The sequence below is a fragment of the Sturnira hondurensis genome, unplaced genomic scaffold, assembly GCF_014824575.4.
Source record: "Sturnira hondurensis isolate 20B ecotype Veracruz unplaced genomic scaffold, ASM1482457v3 Scaffold0007865, whole genome shotgun sequence".
Lineage (NCBI taxonomy): Eukaryota > Metazoa > Chordata > Mammalia > Chiroptera > Phyllostomidae > Sturnira > Sturnira hondurensis.
This window is the reverse complement of record NW_028080496.1, coordinates 6097664-6115929: the sequence shown is the minus strand read 5'-3', so window position 1 is coordinate 6115929 and position 18266 is coordinate 6097664. Positions and strand designations below refer to the sequence as shown.

The 18266-nt window shown below is 46.3% G+C and overlaps 1 protein-coding gene across 2 annotated transcripts in view; it reads right to left on the bottom strand.

Annotated features, from left to right (window-relative positions):
- The window catches only part of SV2B (synaptic vesicle glycoprotein 2B), a 91958-nt gene that overhangs the window by 21834 nt on the left and 51858 nt on the right, over positions 1 to 18266 (bottom strand). For both annotated transcript variants that reach the window (XM_037053683.1, XM_037053682.1), the window contains exons 3-7: positions 7849 to 8029; positions 7363 to 7514; positions 2891 to 3024; positions 2619 to 2708; positions 712 to 822 (exon numbers count right to left, since the gene is read on the bottom strand). In XM_037053683.1, the coding sequence (XP_036909578.1) occupies positions 712 to 822; positions 2619 to 2708; positions 2891 to 3024; positions 7363 to 7514; positions 7849 to 8029 (668 nt within the window). The remainder of the gene's footprint in view (positions 1 to 711; positions 823 to 2618; positions 2709 to 2890; positions 3025 to 7362; positions 7515 to 7848; positions 8030 to 18266) is intronic.

Sequence of the window (18266 nt, the reverse complement as noted above, 5' to 3'; positions counted from 1 at the left end):
CCTTGACCTCTAAAAGCCCTACAGCATCATCCCTGGGAACACAACAATATTCCATGCGTGTGAGTGGGGATTTCAAGGCACTGGACCAGCTTGAGTACTGAGTTCTGCCTGCTGCCTGCGGGAACAGGCTGCTATTCCAAACACTGCCCATCCGCACACCCAGGCCATCCAGTCTCGGCAGACTCTGGCCATCAGCCGCTTTGGTGCGCCACAGCCGACTGGCCTGCAGACACCACTGCTCCGCAGAAACCACCTTGCCCTTCATGAAGGCTTTCTTAGGACTGGCCTGCAGACACCACTGCTCCGCAGAAACCACCTTGCCCTTCATGAAGGCTTTCTTAGAAACCAGTAGCAGACCTCAAGGGGCCATTTATTTCCTTCGTTCCTGTCTCCCTATGTGTTGTTTGAAGAGAAGAGGCTTGAGAGAAATGTTTACTCAGACTAGACATTTCCCCTACATTCGAAATCTCTGCATTGGAAATGAAGAGCAAAGAGAGGAAACGAAGGTTTACAGAGTTTCCGGCTCACGGGCTCACAGCAAGCGAGAGGGGGTCAAGGGGCTCGCACCCAAACATCCCCACGCAGGGTGCTTGTTCCCCATCACACTCGCTTAGGCTGATGGGGGTGTTCAAGGCTTCTAGTCTTCACCCCCTGAGGGTACGGGTTTCTACAGAGCCCCCCCGCTCATCCACCCCACATCCCCAGTCACACCTGCTTGAAAGTGGTCTTGAATCTGACCAGCCAGCGCTGGTACCAAGTTCCTGTTGAACTTTGGATCTCAATGAATTCGTCCATTTGCTTGGGAGTTTTGATGTGGGAAACCTGTAAGGCAAAGATGAGCGAGAAAACCTTAACCCACTTTGTAGCAGACCTTTCCATCGTCAGTTAAATGGAACCGACTTTATTAATTCGCTGAGGGTGAGAGGAGCCTTTGGTGACCCTGCAGTTTGGGGACTCTTGACCAAAGATGTACGTAACATCTCTTTGGGGTATTTCTCCCACTGTAGACAAAAATGAGTCAGTCTTTTCATCTCATGCCTTTGGGAAGTTAGTGGGCCGTGGTTCACTGAATTCCCAGTTATATCTGATTTTCTCACAGTAGGGTTGATGCTGCCTTAAAATTCACAAGTCAATCCTCAATGGGTATTAACATCACAGAAGTCTAGAACCAATGTAGGAAATACTGTGTGTGCTGGGGAAATGGGATTTGCTGTGTAGGACATTTTAAAAATACAACAGGAAAAGAGAAAGTATGTCTTTCTTCTGTACAGCAAGGGAAACCATCAACAAAATGAAGAGGCAACCTACTGAGTGGGAAAAATATTTGCAAATCATGTATCTGATAACTAGTTAGTATCCAAAATACATGAAGAACTCATACAACTCAAAAGCAAAGGAAAAAAAGAGTTGATTAAAATGGGCAGAGGATCTATTTCCAAAAAAGGACATACAGATAGCCAATAGGCACGGAAAAACGATGCTCAACATCACTAATCATCAGGGAAATGCAAATCAAAATCACAGTGAGATATCACCGCACACCCATGACTGTTATAAAAGAACAAGAAATAGCAAGTGTTGGAGAGGATGTGGAGATAAGGGGACCCTCTCACCATATGATCCAGCATTCCATTTTGGGTATTTATTCAAATAAAACAAAACACCAATTCAAAAATATATATGCACCCCCATGTAGGTGGGGGAGTTAATCCAGGAAGGCTTCCTGGAGGAAATGGATTTGCGGTTGAGTCAGAGAAAGTTATGCCAACAGGTACACAGAGATGCCTGCAGCAGACATTTCTTAGGGTTGGCCACAGAGCATGGTGTGGAGGAAAAGAGATCCTGGTAACTAACAGGACATCTTCATAGAAACTACTATTCAGTAATTTTTGGACTTCATAAACTAGCAAGAAACAAAATTCAGGCTAACAGCCAATGGGGGTAAGAAATGGGTATAGAATGGGTAACCTGTTGCTTGTGGCCTTGTAGGCTGGTACGACCTTATTGGAATACAGTTTGCAACATTATCTCAAGAGCTACAAAATGGGGAGGAATGTCATTTTATTTCTAGGCACTGACTCTTAGGAAACAAGCCCAGAACGTAAAGAAAGGGGGAGGAACCGTGTGTGGGAGAAGGCTCTCTGCGGCAACATTTACCGGAAGAAGAAAATAAAATGGGAGAAATCAATTTCTAACCTTAGGAACATGTTTAGAAAAATTGTGTTGACGCTCCTACTATTAATGTGTATTAAAAGGATGGTTCTGAACACTATGAGACAACATACAGAATGCTTATGAGAACTCTCAAAGTACAATGTAATTACGTACATGTACACAATTACATGTACATAATTTATGTACATAAATACATGTAATTGTGTTATTCCCTCATGAATACAGCTAGCTTCCTTCCCTTGTTGAATAATTGTCAGTACTAAGAAGGCTAACCCTCAAAATGCAAAGAATTAATTACAGCACAGTGATAAGAATGTCAGGGGTTCTATTCATCTCATGACACATTTTCTGTGATGTGCTTGTATAAAAAATTATTTCTCAGCAAACCAGACCAGGAAAGGGGAGGGGACCCCTCTTGCTGGCACCGGCGACTGCACACTCACCGTGAACACCTTCTCCGGGGTCCCCTTAGCTCTCATGTTGGTGTCATGGACTTGCTTGAGAATCATCCAAGCTTCGTCATGCTTGCCCATCTGGCAAAACCAAGGAAGGAGATGTGAACAACCCTTGCTGGTTAGTGCAGACACCTGTGTCTGAGGCGAAGGGAGGTGGGCTTGTAGGGATGTCCCCCTACAACATCTTCAGGGCTGAGGAAGCAGAGCCAGCTCCTGCCACGGTCCCACGGCTCTACCTTGGGGCCGGAGCACCGACTCACCTCTAGCAGGAACCGGGGGCTCTCGGGCATGAACCTCAGGGCCACCATGGACACGGTGCAGGGCAGAACGCAGACGATGACAAACACTCTCCAGCTGTGGTAGTGGTAATGGGTGCCCATGCTGAAGCCCCAGCCTGCCGAGAGGAAATCAGAGGATCTCAGACACCACCTCAGGGGGACCTCGAAGCACCGGCTCTCCAACTGCGGGGCACAAGGGCACCCCTTGGAAAGCAGGTCCAAAGGTAGCCTTCCTGCTGCACCCCCAAAGCTTCTGACTCTGCGTCCAGGATAGGCGCTGGGGGTCTCTGCACCCTGACAAGCCCCTAGTGGGCCTGGGCCAACGACATTTACAGGCCTTCAGTGAGAGTGCAAACAGAGGCAATATCCCAATTCCTACAGAGTCATCCAAATTCAAGTTAACAACCTAGTCAATAACACGTTCTACCCCCCTGTCCAGCACTGCACAGGGCCCAGCCTTGCGGGACCCCCTTATTTTCCCTCCTGGCCCCCTCCCGCAGAGTGAGGGGCTTGTGATCACACGTGTGGACACACCATACCCACGCCCATGGTGACAATGGCCATCCTTGCCATGATCCCTTGATTTGAGTGGAAATTCCTGGGTCCTGAGACCCAGCTGCAGGGTCAGACGTTGGGGGTCCTGGACTCACAGACCCCCTTGCTTCACGGGAAGGAGCAGCTGGAGGAAAGCCAGGTCATGGCCTTATATGACCCAAGGTTTGCACAGAGGGCTCCTCCTACTCGGGTCAAAGGGCAGCATCAGCTCTAGGTGATTCCAGCACACAGGGTTCAAGAACACGCTTCGGAAACCATTGTCAGTCGTTACATTATTTTTGTTATTTAAAAGAAATGGAGCTTCTATTTTCAAATAAATTCTACCATCGTTGAAGTGAAGCAGTGACCAGGTCCTATTCTGCTTTTAGTTTTCAAAGTATTTCCAAAATTCATTCTCAGAAGTTGTTTTAAGGACTCACAAAACATTATTTTTTTATGTAAAGATGTTATTTATTTTTAGAGAGAGGGGAAGGGAGGGAGAAAAAGAGGGAGAGAAACGTCAACATGTGGTTGCCTCTTACGTGCCCTCCACTGGGGACCAGCTGGCAACCCAGGCATGTGCCCTGACTGGGAATCGAACCAGCAATCCTTTGGTTCATAGACTGGCACTCTATCCACTGTACCACATCAGACAGGGGCATAAAACATTCTTCAAATATCCTCATGGGTCACAAATTTCCCTGGTTAGGGATGGGTCACACGGTAGAAAGAGCCTGCAGTGTTGCAGTCCCACAGATCAGAGTTCAGATTCTGGTTTTCTCACGTTGTTATTGTGCGAGTGGGTTTTCACAGCTGTAAAATGCAGGTGATGATTGATACCTGTGCAGATGTGCCAAATGGGAACATTTTCAGCAGCCAATTCACCTGCTCGAAAGGTAGCTCTGATTTCTCTAGAAATAGCTACTTGACATTCAGTGTTAAAGATATTGAACAAAATAGGTGAATATCAGCAGAGATCAGCAAAAGAATTGGGTTTTTTTTTTAAACCAAGGTTATAAACTAAAGAGACTGATTTTCTCATGCCACCCAAAGTATCGCTGGAGACCATTCCAGCAGCATTTTTTCAAAAAACAAAACTTTGTGAATAAATATATGAATTTCTGAAGTTAAGAAGGTAATTGTTATTTTGACTATAAAAATCACTATCCCACTGACTTAAACACTATCCCACAAGGCCAACTGCAAGGGGCCGCCGATATCTTGAATTCTCTATTAATCCCCATTGGGCTTTGAGTTGCTCGTCGTGCTGTGGACTGCTAACCAATATCCACTGTCTCTGCGGATACTTCTGACTCCGTTGGTACCATTGAAGGACGAGTCAGAGGGAGGCCCAGGTGGGGAAAGGTGGAGCCGTAGTGCCTTCGACACACAGCACACACGTCACCCAACACACGTCACCCAACACCCGCCACCAAACCTCTCAAAACGGAGTGGCCTCTTCTCCCTCCCATCTCGCGGGGGTTGGGCTGTCTGCCTGTATTTTAATTAAGAAGCCTTTCCTTTCTCCTGAGAGTAATGCTGGAAAGATAAAAACCCCAGCAATATTTATCACTCACGTCCAAAAACTAGTCTGGCAGAATTAGAAGTAAAATGGACCAAGGCCAGAGGAGCCAGGCTCAGCGAGATAAGAAAGGAAGGGCAGAAGCTCGTGAGTTTATGAAGTATCCCGCCTCAGAAAGATTTTTGTATGATAATATGTTTAAATTATCCAAAATCCAATATCCTTTCATGCCCCTATGGTTTGTATGGTGATTTTAGTAATCTGCACTTACCACATTTATAAGGCGCATCCTCGGGGCCTTAAATTAATAAAATTAAGTACTGAACTGCCCCCCCCCCTGATACATAGGATGGCCATGCATTTGGAGACGGACTGTTCTGCTCAGTGGACTTTCAGCTTGCCCTACTTTCCTGTGTCCAGATTTCACGCACAGCTGGCGGAGCTGACTACAATGAGAACTACTCTCCCATAATATACACATATTTTTTCTCCTGAGTTCCCAGAAAAGCATTCTGCGTTTGGCAATTCTCTTCCTCAATGACTCAGTCACCCAGTTCCTGGGGCCAAGACCTCCCACCACTTCGTCCCTGCAAGAGCAATGAAGTCATCCTGCCCTGGGTGCGGNGCGCGACGCCGGCGGGGGGGGGGGGGGGGGGGGGGGGGGGGGAGGGGGGGGCGCGGTGAGAGGATTAATGTCTTAGGCCTATTGAGAAACACCATCAAATGTCTGCTGCGCTGCGGACGGAACATCTGGTCCCGGGAAAAGGAGGCTTAAAATAAATCATCGCTCCTGTTTCACTGTGATTCACGTCTTCCACAGCTCTGGGAGGAGTTTCCCCCAAGGTAATGCCCGTCTCAGTTGATCCGGGTCATCTAAGAGGCTTGTTGTTGTTTGTTTGTTTGTTTTACTTATTCAACAAAGTGTGTTAAGTGTCTATTACATGCCAGCCTCTGTGCTCAGAACGCTATATTTACTCTCATGTGGCTTAGAACTCAGTGAGCAGCTTACATTTTTACTCTAGGTCTCTGGTGCTGCCAAGGACTGACGCCACTCACGGTAGTGCCTATTTTCACATCTCTCCTTTTCTTCCCGTCTTACTCTATTCCCTACTCCCAACCCTGCCTTCTGCTGACCACCCGTGTCCTTCTTTAGTCTCGCTTCTCTCCCCTCAACTCTTCGTAAGAGGCTTGTGTTTTTAAATGCGAGATTTCATACAGGCATAGAAATAAAAACCACAGAGTTTCACACAGGCACACAGATAAAAATCCCCTTGCTCATTCTGGGGTAAAGTGTCGAATCAGGAGCCCTGCTCTCGGCCAGTGGAGGTCAGTCAGCAGCCACTCTGCCGTGGGGTCAACGAGCTCCCCACTTAAACAAACGCTTTCATTGCTACCTGCAGATCAGAGACACCCGCCAGACTTTACAGGAAGGAGAAACGTCTATTGTGTTAAAACCACTAAGATGTCAGGGCTTACAGGGTTATCAGGCTAATGCCCCCAGCTGCATCTTGACCAATAGAGGAGGCGTCATCTACACTAAGGCTTCTTTGGAAGTTATGGGTGGAGCCTCCGTTAGCCCAGAACACACGCAGGACCACATTTAAAACCAGGACACCAAGAAGATGAATGAGTAGAGAACAGGCAGTTAGCTTCAGCTACCCTATCCCTCCGCAGGTTCTAAATCATGGCGAAGCCTACGCCCGTAACCGGTGGTTTCCTGAACACGATTCTGAAGGATGCTGGCGGTGTTTCTTGCCTGGGACACTGAGAAGTCATGATCAAACTCAAACTGCTGCCTTCTCCCTACTTCCCTTTTCACAAAACCAACAGTGAAAGTTCACATTGCCAGGTCTCTGTCTAGAAAATCTACTTTTACAATTATCCAGGGTAATAAAATTATCCTGGCTGAAACCAAGACCTTGTCTGTAGGAGCTGCTCCACTTCCGCAGTCTTCAAGATACCGCAAAGCAGCCAGGGCTGGCGGGGGTGCAACAGGATTCAAGGTCATGCCAGTGCCATGACCTTGGCCAAAGCACCAGCTTCACTTGGCTTCCGATGCCTCATCTCTAAGATGGGGTTACCAAAGCCTAACTTACTGGGGGATGGAGGGCTGAGCAAATAGGCGAAATCCTTTCAAATAAAAAGAAGAAGGGCAAGGAGAGAATTGGGGAGGAGGAAGGTGGGGTGGGAGTTGGGGGAACAGACTGTATTATTTCCTGAAACCTCGGTACTGAAATGAGCAATGTGTCTCCAGTGGCAGAAATTTTTTTTTAGAAAGATCAAAATCATACAGAGGAACTGTGTGAATAAAGGGAACAAGGCTGAGGACAGAAAGTGTCCCCAGGAGGCAGCTGCCATCGTAACAAGGGCCCCGGGCTATTCTGAGCCGTGTGCTCACCGTAGTGTGGGATGATGCTCCAGGCCATGGCGGACGCATAGATGCCCCCTGTCATCCAGAAGATGCTCAGCCAACTGAGGTGCTCACCTCGCTTCTCCCGAGACAGGAATTCGGAGAAATAGGCAAAAACAATGGGCAGAGCTCCGCCAATCCTGGAGGGAGGGAAATAACAGAAACCAAGAGTCAAGTCACATACTGAAAATGGTCATAGCAGAAACCAAGTTGCCTACACCCAACCCTTAGGCTCTGGGGCAAAATAGCCGAGTACATTTCAAAGACTCTCCAAGGCAGTGCCAGGTTATATTGACCTTCGACGTGCTGACTTCACAACCTAACCCCTTTCTAAGGTTGACTTCAGGGTGGTATCTTGGAAGTCACACAAAAACCCAGTCCAGGGTTTTCCGGAGGGACCACTCAGCACTGGAGTTCCAGGATGGGGGACCATTCGTCTAAAGGGGTCCAGCCGAAGTTAAGAAGACGACATACCCTATGCCCGAGATGAGCCGGCAGAAGAGGAAGGCTCCATAACCCTGCACGAAGGAGGAGAGGGAGGCGAAGGAGGCATTGAGGGCCAGAGACATGCTGAGAGCTCTCTTCCTCCCCAGCTTATCGGCCAGGCCCCCCAGGATGAAGGCCCCTGCCATCATCCCCAGGTAGACTATCAGCCCTGTCGGGAAGGCAAGGGGAGAGGGTGGGGAGAGAAGACAAGACATGAGAGACCGTGCAGTGTTCTAGAAACCCCAACGCCCACTTTTATGCATCCTGGAAATTCCATGTCACCAACACAACAGGTGGAATGCAACGGATGTTCATGGCAAATTAGAAGTTTTCTACAAATTCAACTTCTTGGGAATGCTATTCCAAAAAACGGTCTCATGGGTTTATACACCTGTATATATACTAACAAAGGTACCCATAACTGGGTTTGATGTTCCTTTCTTAAATGCTACTCTTCCAGATGCATAATACGCAGAAAAAGGAAATGCCGTAATTTCATTTTTTAAGTGAGAAAAAGTGTTTGTGCTGCAAATCTCCTTACCTGTGGGATCATATTTAAAGAGAGAAGTGCTTGTACAATTTAGGAACTACAGTAATTAGTATTGTAGCAGCTCTGGTCCTAGGCAGGGTCCTGGAAATATCAGTGTGAACACTGTGTGAAGCATATGATTTCCAACCACTATGCTGTACACCCGAAACTAGTACAAAACAATTTCAAATGTAAACTATAATGGAAAAACATTTTTAAAGATTTTATTTATGTATTTTTAGAGAGAGGGGAAGGGAGTGAGGAAGAGAGGGAGAGAAACATCCACGTGTGGTTGCCTCTCACATGCCCACCTACTGGGGGCCTGGCCTGCAGCCCAGGCATGTGCCCTGACTGGGAATCAAATCGGTGACCCTTTGGTTTGCAGGTTGGTGCTCAATCCATTGAGCCGCACCAGCCAGGGAAAATTTTTTAATTTTTAAAACTGTAAAAAGAGAGAGAGAGAATGTCCAAGGAGAAATGGCAAAGCAGGTATGGAGAACACTGGGAAGAAAGAAAATGGTACAAATGAAAAACAATTGCTGACAAGACCAACTGCTTCATTAAAATGCCCAGATTTTATTAAATACCTAAAAAGGGCCTTTCCTAGCTACAGCCAGTTTTCATATTTCTTTCAGGAATGTGGAAGAGAGTAGCAATGAGCTGTTCTTGAATCTCAAATGCATATAACTACTACTTGCCTTAGAATACAATCATTTCATTTAAGCTTTCATATAAATATATTGTTGTAGGCACGTTGACAGTACTCCAGTGGAAGCCAGCATCCTTGTAGAGAAGGCAAATCTCCAGAAGCACGTGAATAATTGCTTCCTATTCAATACTGAGTGCTTACCCATCACCAATGACCATGCTAAGTGTATATGGTATTGACTAAACCCGTGGAGGAAACTTTGTACCGTATTTTTCATGCAGACAAAATGATGCGTACAAGCTTCCTGAGTACCCCTTGGCCCAGCCTTGACTGTCAATCAAGCAATGAATGCAAAGTGTCTTCCACAGAAAGGACCTGCCAATGTTTTATTGATGCAGACGTGTGCCCAGAAGGATCCACAAGGAGCAAAACACTGCAATGAGCTAGTTCAGCACTTTGAAGGTAGGTCCCCAAAAGGAGGAACTGAACTACGCTGTGCTTTCTCTTCCCAAAGACAGATTGGCTTCATTTCATTTATTTTTATTTTTTTATTAAGGGGCCACTGACATGCAGCACATTCATAGTTTCAGGTGTACAACATAATGATTCAGCATTTGTTTATATTGTGAGATGGTCACCCAAAGGAGTCCACTTAACAATCATCACCGTAGCAGTTACAGGATTCCCTTTTCTTATAACGAGACCTTTGAAGATTCACTCTCTTAGCAAATTTCAAATATGCAGATTAGTGTTATTAACTATGGAGGTACCACTACTGTCTCACGACTTATTTATCTTATCACTGGGTGTTTGTACCTAGTTACTCCATTCCGCCATCTACCCACCACTGCCTCTGACAAACCACATGTGCTTTGTACCTATGAGCTTGGGGTTTTGTTCTGTTTTAAGATTCCACATATAAGTGAAATCACATGGTATTTGTTTTATTCTGCCTGACTTATCGTTATACTTGACAAACATAATGCCCTCAAAGCCCACCAAGTTGTTACAAACGGCAAGATTTCATACTGTTATGGTTGAATAATATTCCATTTATCAAGGGATGAACATCTGGGTTGTTTCAATATCTTGGCTATTGTAAACAATGCCACAATAAACACGGGGGTGCCATATTTCCTTCTTTTATTTACTATTTTTAGATGAGGGTTTTTTTTAGGATTTTATTCACTTATTTTTAGAGAGAGGGGAAGGGAAGGGAAGGACAAAGAGAGGAATGGAAACATCAATGTGTGGTTGCCTCTCACACACCCCCACTGGGGACCTGGCCCACAACCCAGGCATGTGCCCTGACTGGGAATCGAACCAGTGACACTTTGGTTCACAGGCCTGCACTCAATCCACTGACCTACACCAGCCAGATTCCTTTTTTTATTATTTTATTCCACTAAATGAAAAGTCATGACAACTAGGTATTGTCAAAGATTTTTATAGGCTAGGATTTTCTTCACTCACCTGCATTGTAACTCTTCACCCTCTATATTGCTCAAAGCCACAAAATATGTTATTTTCTTTTTCTTTTCAGTATATGATAGTACTTCATGAAATATGCCTGTAAGTCTACACATATTTATTACATGCCTGTTATTGGGTAGGCAGCATTTGAGTTACTGGGGACACGGTGAGGAGCAAACACAAGGAGATCCCTGCCTTGGTGGAGCTTACATTCTAGTTGGGAAACAAAAGATAAACAAAGAAGTGAGTAAATTAAATCGTAAGCGGACTACTGGTGTTATAAAAAAATACTATAGGGGAGGGAAATAGGGAGAGCCAGGGTAGAAAGTGGCCATTGAAAATAAGGCAGATGGGGAAGTTTTCACAAAAATGGGGTATTGGGGCCAAGACTGAAGTGAAGCTGAAGGTGGGGATATCTAGGGGAAATTGCCGGGCCTGCGCTCCTGGGCGCGCTCCTGGGCTCGCTCCTGGGCAGGTTTCCCTGTGTACTTGGAGGACCTACAGAGCTCACTTGGAAGACACACAGTGAGGATTTCCCCTCCTCCCTGTATCACCGATTCCTCAGCCCTGAGCTTGGAAGATGTACTGAACAATTTCCCACTATAGCAGGTCACTGGCATTTGTGTTTGAGAAAATGAGTCATGATTTGCAGATCCAACTCATGCAATGTGTCACACTGTATGGTAATAACGTGGGGGTCAGTGTTCCCTGCTACACTGTGAGTTGATCAGCTCAGTCAGCTCTGACCAGCCAAGGGTGTCAACATCTGGTTCCCTGCAGACTGAATCTTGCTCAGTTCTGAGCCATCGTGAGTTATGTCTAGCAGGACGGCCTTACTCACTGAGGAGGGTATCTTAAAACCATCTTCGGCTGCCATATGACCCACCTCCAGCAAGAAAGTCCGAGTGAACCTCCTAGACCAGTGGTACCCAACCTTTTGGGCACCCGGAATCAATTTCATCGATGATGATTTTTCCATGGCCAGGGGAGGGGAGGGGACAGTTTTGGGATGATTCAAGCACATTACGGTCAAGCTTATTCTTGCTATGCAGCCCGGTTCCTAACAGAATGGGCACCCCTGTTCTAGACCACCGGTTTGCAGTGTCAGCAACAAACACTGTGCCAGTTACTAATACTGTCTCTCAGCTCCACAGCCACCCTTCCTGCCCCTGCTTTGTCCACAAACCCCATGTGTGCTTTGCTGGCCTCTCCCCGCTAGGCCCTCCACTAGGGGGCACTAGACAGAGGCATAACAGCTAGAGGAAGAAAAGGCCTGTGCTCTTGGTTTCATAATTTTCACAGCAGTCACACTTCTTCACCCCACAGCAATGACACAGCAGCTGAATCCGGTTAGCAGAATCAGCCACACCCTGCCCTTCTGTCCTCGCCCACACCAGCACCAGCCTGCCAGGGGCCCTTCTCCAGAGACCTGAGCTGTAGCTCCCAGCGGCCCCTTCTCTGAGCTTTTAGGCCATAATAACTCCAGTCTCTTCCTTTTATTCCCCTACCCCTAGAGGTGTCAGCTGCTCCCTGAATTCAAGACATCAGTAGACTAAAAAAAAAAAACCAGAAGCATTTCACCTGTCCAGGTGAATATAATACTTTTTATATTAAACCTATCTGTTTGAATAACTGGCATGATGACCCATCAGACACACAGAGAAATGGGTAAATCTTCGAGATTAGCTTTAAGTCCAACCCCTGAGTGCAACTGGATGAGGCAGCTGAGCTCCAGAGAAAGGCGGCCACTCTCCCAGCACCTAACTGCTGGCCTGGGATCCGTACACATGGCCTGTTGTGTCTCCTGCCTCCAAACCTGGTGATTTTGCTCCCAAACCTGACTGGGAGGAACTAGAGAGAACCCCAAATGCTCCTCAAAATGCTGTTGTAAAGGACCAGGATACACTGCCCCCAAATATACCATGCATAAAAGGATTATTTTGAGCCCTGCCCTTAAAAGCAGACTTAAACTCAATCACCAGACTCTTACCGGCTCGGACACAGCGCCTAGAAGAATCTACATAAGAAACTCAGGAAAGCAACCTTATCTTCCACTAGTTTGCCTCATTTGTTTACGTTCCCACCGTCTGCCACCCGTGAAGGCTGAAAACCTTTTTCCTTCAGATGTATTATTCTTCATGCTACCTGAGCCCACGTTCTAACCCTCCTCCGAGTTACCCCTGTGTATGTGCGCTGTACCTGTTCATCAACTCTGTTTTTCTCTTGGTAATCAGTCTTTTGTCAATGTCATTCAAAGGGCCCTCATCCATGGAAACTGGGACACGGAGGGAAGAAGTGTTTCCTCCCCTGAGCCGTCTTTGGAGGCAATGACAAGGCAGAAGGAGTTGAAAAGATGGGCCAGTCCCCCCAAAAAGAAAAAGGTGAAATCAGCGATGCCTCTGAAATGGCTGTGCTATTAAACTCATTTAAAATCAGTTTTTAGCGAGAGGAATTAAGACAATAACTTTGGAAAATTAGAGTGCAATGGAGTTATCAAAAATTACACTAGCAGGAAGCAAATAAGGGACTAGGCAAATAAGAAAGCTAGAAAGCCCATCAGTTCTTTAGTTCCACTCAAAAAGCTTAGGGGCACGGGATGGCGAGGTCCCGCTCATACTCTTGAGCTTTTTTAAGGAAATTAAAAGCCATGGTAGCTACTTGCAGCCCAGGGAGGATAGGAGTGAGGAGGAGGAGGTGACATGGTGGGAAGGGCTTTTAATTGGTGACAACACTCCAAAGGAAGTGAGGTGCCCAACCCAGGAAGAGGGAGGACCCACACGGAAGGTGCCCTGAAAGGCAGAGGCTGGTCTGGAGAGACCATCGGGGTCACAGTCCCACTGGGTGACCATACGCAACCAGCCCATCCGGCTCCGGTGAGCGTGGCTCCCGCTTTGTAAGATTCAGACACTGGTGCTCACTCGCAGAGCACTTAGGATTATATAGGACAGTGGGCTGAAGGTGTCTAGCAGGATGCCTGGCATAAAAGTAAATGCACAATTAACTAAGAGCTGCTATTGCTGTTTTAGAACTGTCCGGGACCTGAGAAAGACACAGGATTAGAAAAATAAAAGTAACTTGGTGGTATTTTAAAATCAAAGCAACCACATATTAAAGAATTTGAGGAAAGAGGATAGAGACCAGCAGAAGAAACTTATTTATAGCAGCATGCCCTTTAAATGTATCTCCCTCGCTCCTTACCTGACAAAGCCAGATTCCAATAAAAACCTCTTTTTGACTAAAATATCTTTCAACTTTTCTCCAACAAGACCTTTTTTGGGGGAAAAACTTTTCTAAATTTTTTGCTAACTCTTATTTAGATTTCTTAAATTCCCAGATTAAATGTCACCTCTTGAGAGAGGCATCTGTGATGTTTCGAACTAGGGGCTCAACCAGCTTTTTCTGTAAAGGACCGGAGAATAAATATTTTACTTATAAAATGTCTAGTATAGTCCTGGCTGGTGTGGCTCCGTGGACTGAGCACCCGCCTGTGAACCCAGGGGTCTCCAGTTTGGTTCCCAGTCAGGGCACATGCATGCCTGAGCTGTGGGCCAGGTTCCCCAGTAGGGGGAGCTCGAGAGGCAACCACACATAGAGGTTTCTCCTCGTCCCTCCCTTCCCCTCGGACTGAAAATAAATAAATAAAAACCTTTTAAAAAAAATCTAGTATAGCATGGAGGCAAGGTAAGAGCTCATCAAATTATAACTCCTGGTGGTGGTAGTGTAATCATTACCCTTCGCTTTAAGGAAAGGTGTCAGAGGCTGGACCAGGCACGGGGGGGAAATGGCTGACTCTTCAGCATCACTTCCTCTTGTTTCTATGAAGAATCAACACATGAGAAAACAAACCTCCCAACCTCAGTGCTGTAAGGTGGCCCACGGCGAACACGAGTGCCAACGAGAGGAAGTGCAGTCCCACGTGCATTTCTTAAGGTCTCTGAGCACACAGTTCCCTTGTCACATACTCTGGGGGGTCATCGCTCTGACCATCTCATGGGGTCAAAGATCAGATGAGAGCCTCCATGACAACCACTGAAAACCTGGCCTGCGCCATGCAAGCAAGACTTTGGGGTACAATCCCCTTTCTTTTTTTCATGCTGGTCAGAATGGGTGCAAATATCCTCGCCACCCCCACGAACACGAAAAGGAAGCCGTTTGGGGAGAGCTCCTTCACGGCATGATAAGCAAAAACGCTGGCATCTCAGCAGCTTTGACGGAGCCTGGCTTTCTGTGTAAACCACCTACTTCTCCACCTGGCTGCACAACAGAATACCGGGGAGCTGTTTAAAAAAAAATGCCTATGGCCACGCCTCACTTAATTAGTCAGGCTTAATTACTCTAGAGCAGGGTGTGTGTGTGTGTGTGTGTGTGTGTGTGTAACAGTTCCTCAGGGCTCTAATGGGCAAGCAGGGCTGAGAACACTCATCTAACGCAATGGTTTCACAGAGGTCATTCTGTGGTGTCGTAACTGGGAGCTGGATGCTACAGGCATCCGGTGGGAGGCCAGGAAGGCTGTCAAATACCCAACGACGAACAGAACAGGAGCCCCAGAGCAAAGGACTATGCAGCCCAAAATGTCACTAGTGCATGTTGTTGAGCGAGGCCACACGGAGGACTGGTTGAAAAGAAAGTCAACAGCCCTGACGGGTGAATCTCTGTTGGTTGGCCATCATCCTGCCGAGCAAAAGGGCATGGGTTGAACTCCAACTTGGGGCACAAGCCTGGATTGCTAGCTTAGTCCCCCGTTGGGGTGTGTGCAAGAAGCAGCTGATCAGTGTTTCTCTCACATCAATGTCTCTCTCCCTCTCTTTCTCCTCCCCTGAGCACTCTCTAAAAATAAATAAAATCTTTTTTTTAAGTTAAAAAGAAAGAGAAGAGAAAGTGGGAGCTGACTGTACTGTACAAAATGGCTCAGCAATATCTCTGGTCCCACGGGCTCTCCAGAACCTTGTCACTCCCCCATCAAGCCGTCCTTCAGGGAGACCACTCCCTCTTTCTGAAATGCAGAAGGTCTTTACGATGGCCTCAACAAATGCAATGTACAGGCAACAACGCTCCCGACCTATTTACTGAGCACGTATTTTGTGCCTGGCTCTGGAGCACCGAGCGACGACCTCTCCGCTCAGGCACTGACATTGTGAATTCAAAGCTAAAGAAAAAGCAGTTTATAAATCAAACGTTCTGCCCTGGTGCTCACCTCGAATTTGCATGGAAAACAATGAAAGAAGAATCTTTTGTGACAGTTGAGGAACACATCCATCTCTGAGCAGCTATGCAAATTCCACTCACAATGGGTTCTAAGGAACCCACCCAGCTGACATCCTCTGTGTCCTCCACTGATGCCCAGCCCCAGCCGCCCCCTCCTTAAGTTCTAAATCACTGTCTGAAGCGTAAGACTCCCTGCGCCTTCCCACTGCAAGCGGAAAGAAAAACTAACAGCCAATAAATTATACCCCAAGTGACGAGACCCTTCCAGGAAATCAAAATTCTGAATGCAAAAATGCAACTCTTGCTGAAAGTGGCTTGTCCTTCCTTTGGTCAGCCTGAAAATAAGACTACCCACCCCCCCACCTAGTTCCTGCTTAAGAAGTATTTTTACAATTATGGAAAGATGTTGGTGTTAATTTACTGAATACAGGCAGAGGATAAAACGAGATAAAAATCCTTTAACCACCATGGTGACTATAAAGGTTACATGAGAAATGCTGGCCTCACGATACCCTTCAACCATTCACTTCCCCGATCCACTTAGACATTCACTTTGTTGACTACAAATGGGGCCCCAGAAGTGCACAGAAGTCCATATCTGCTCAGATGGCCTGCCTCTCTGTCTTGGGTCTAGGCATGGCATCCTCTTGGCAAATGCTGAAAGCAAACTTGCACAGATGTGGGCTCTCCAGATTAAGACCGTGTTCCCTTAACTCCCAGCATTTGCCCTGGGAGCCCACAGAAGCATTGACCAAGCTGCTGCTCTGTTAACGAGGCTGCCAGGCACCAGGGTAGCAGGGAGACCAAGAAGGCGTGAAATCATTACTGACATTGCCAACCAGGACCAACAGGGACCCAGGGCTTCAGTGAGAAGACCACAAAACAAATTAACATCTTGGGAGTGCTTAGATCAATGGGAATGGTTTGCTTTGCATTGGGTTTGGGGGTTTGTTTGGTTTGGGGTCCTTTTAAAAACATCTATTGGAACTTAAAGTCGCCGAGCAGAATTTTTTAAATAATAATTTTAAAACACTACCGCAGTTCTATGGGTGTTTAAAACCTCCGGTGACAGGTTTGCTTCTGAAGCCATTGCTTCTGTTTGTGTACACCTGGTCTCTTTTGGTTTTTCCTACCAGTCGTATCGACAGTTCTAATCATTTTAAATTGCCCTTATAGTTAAAAGCAGGAATGGATAAAACCATTTTTAACACCCCCCCACCCACCCAGGGATAATTCTTAATGAGGATGTTAATTAAAATGTTTCCATCCCAATTTTATTTATACTGATTCTGTATCAGAGGCCCTCACACTATAACCTCTAGGCTAAATCCTGCCCATGGCCTTTCTCTGTAAAAAAGTCTTATTAGAACACAGTCCTGCCCATTTGTTTCCGTATTGTCTATGGCTGCTTTTGTGCCACAGAAGCAGAGCTGATTAGTGATGACAGAGACCATCTGGTCCCACAAAGCCTAAAATATTTACTGTCGGAGCCTTTGGAAACAATGTTTGCCAACCCTTGCTGGAAAGCAAGCCCTGGGGGCCAGAACAGCACAAGGTATTCCATACAGTGTATCCCTCCAGTGATTAAATAAGTCTGTTTGTTAGTATCTGTTTGTCCTGCTACAGATACGTTCTTTGAGAGCTAAAGACTTCATCTATTTTCTCCCCAGGGGCTAAACGCAGAGACTAGCACCGTAGATACAAATTAACAAATATTTGTTGAATGAATAAGCTAAGTTGCTAGATAGACTCTGAGTTGTTGAGGGCCATTAAGCCCTCAGTCCTCTTGGGTCAGAACCTGACTCACAGGAAGTTCTCAGTAACTGTAGGTTTGCTAAACAAACGCACAGACTCCATTTAGAGAATGGCTTTGTTTTGTAGGACAATCAATGACCAAGACAAATCCTCATCTATGTCATAATGAATCTCTTGTCTGTCGTGCTATTGGTGCCCATCCTTTCTTGAACTTCACAAAATCCTCTCTGCTTCAAGCCCTGATAGCTGACACTTGGCTCTGAGGGTGCTAGTCTCATCACTGCTTTGCAAAGCTGGTCCTCCAACCTGCAGAATCCATCTGTGCTTCACGACGTGGTTCCCAAAAGCCTTCAGGGGCTCCGTGGGTGTGCTCAGCCTGGCATTCATCCCCAAGACACACGGGCATTCAGCCCACAAACACTTATATGCAAGACAAACCAGGGACAGATCAGATTCTGGAAGGACACAGAGAAAAGTACTGAGTGAAAGAGACCCCTGACCTGCCACTCACAAAACATACCTGTCACTTGGGTATGGAAGACGGTTTTAATAGGAGAAAGAGAGAAGTCACACTCTCAAGGAGGCCACAAGCTTTGGAAAAAGAACTACGAGCTTGAGAGTCAGACAGACCTAAGTAGAAATCTCTGATACTCACCAACTGTGTAAACTTGAGCCAATAAATTAATTTCTCTAAGATTAAAAACATCTTAAAGGCAAATTATATGTAAAACGATAACGTTGAAAGGGAATTGTGATGGATTTAAGGAGCCTAACAGTGACAGGTGCTATATCATT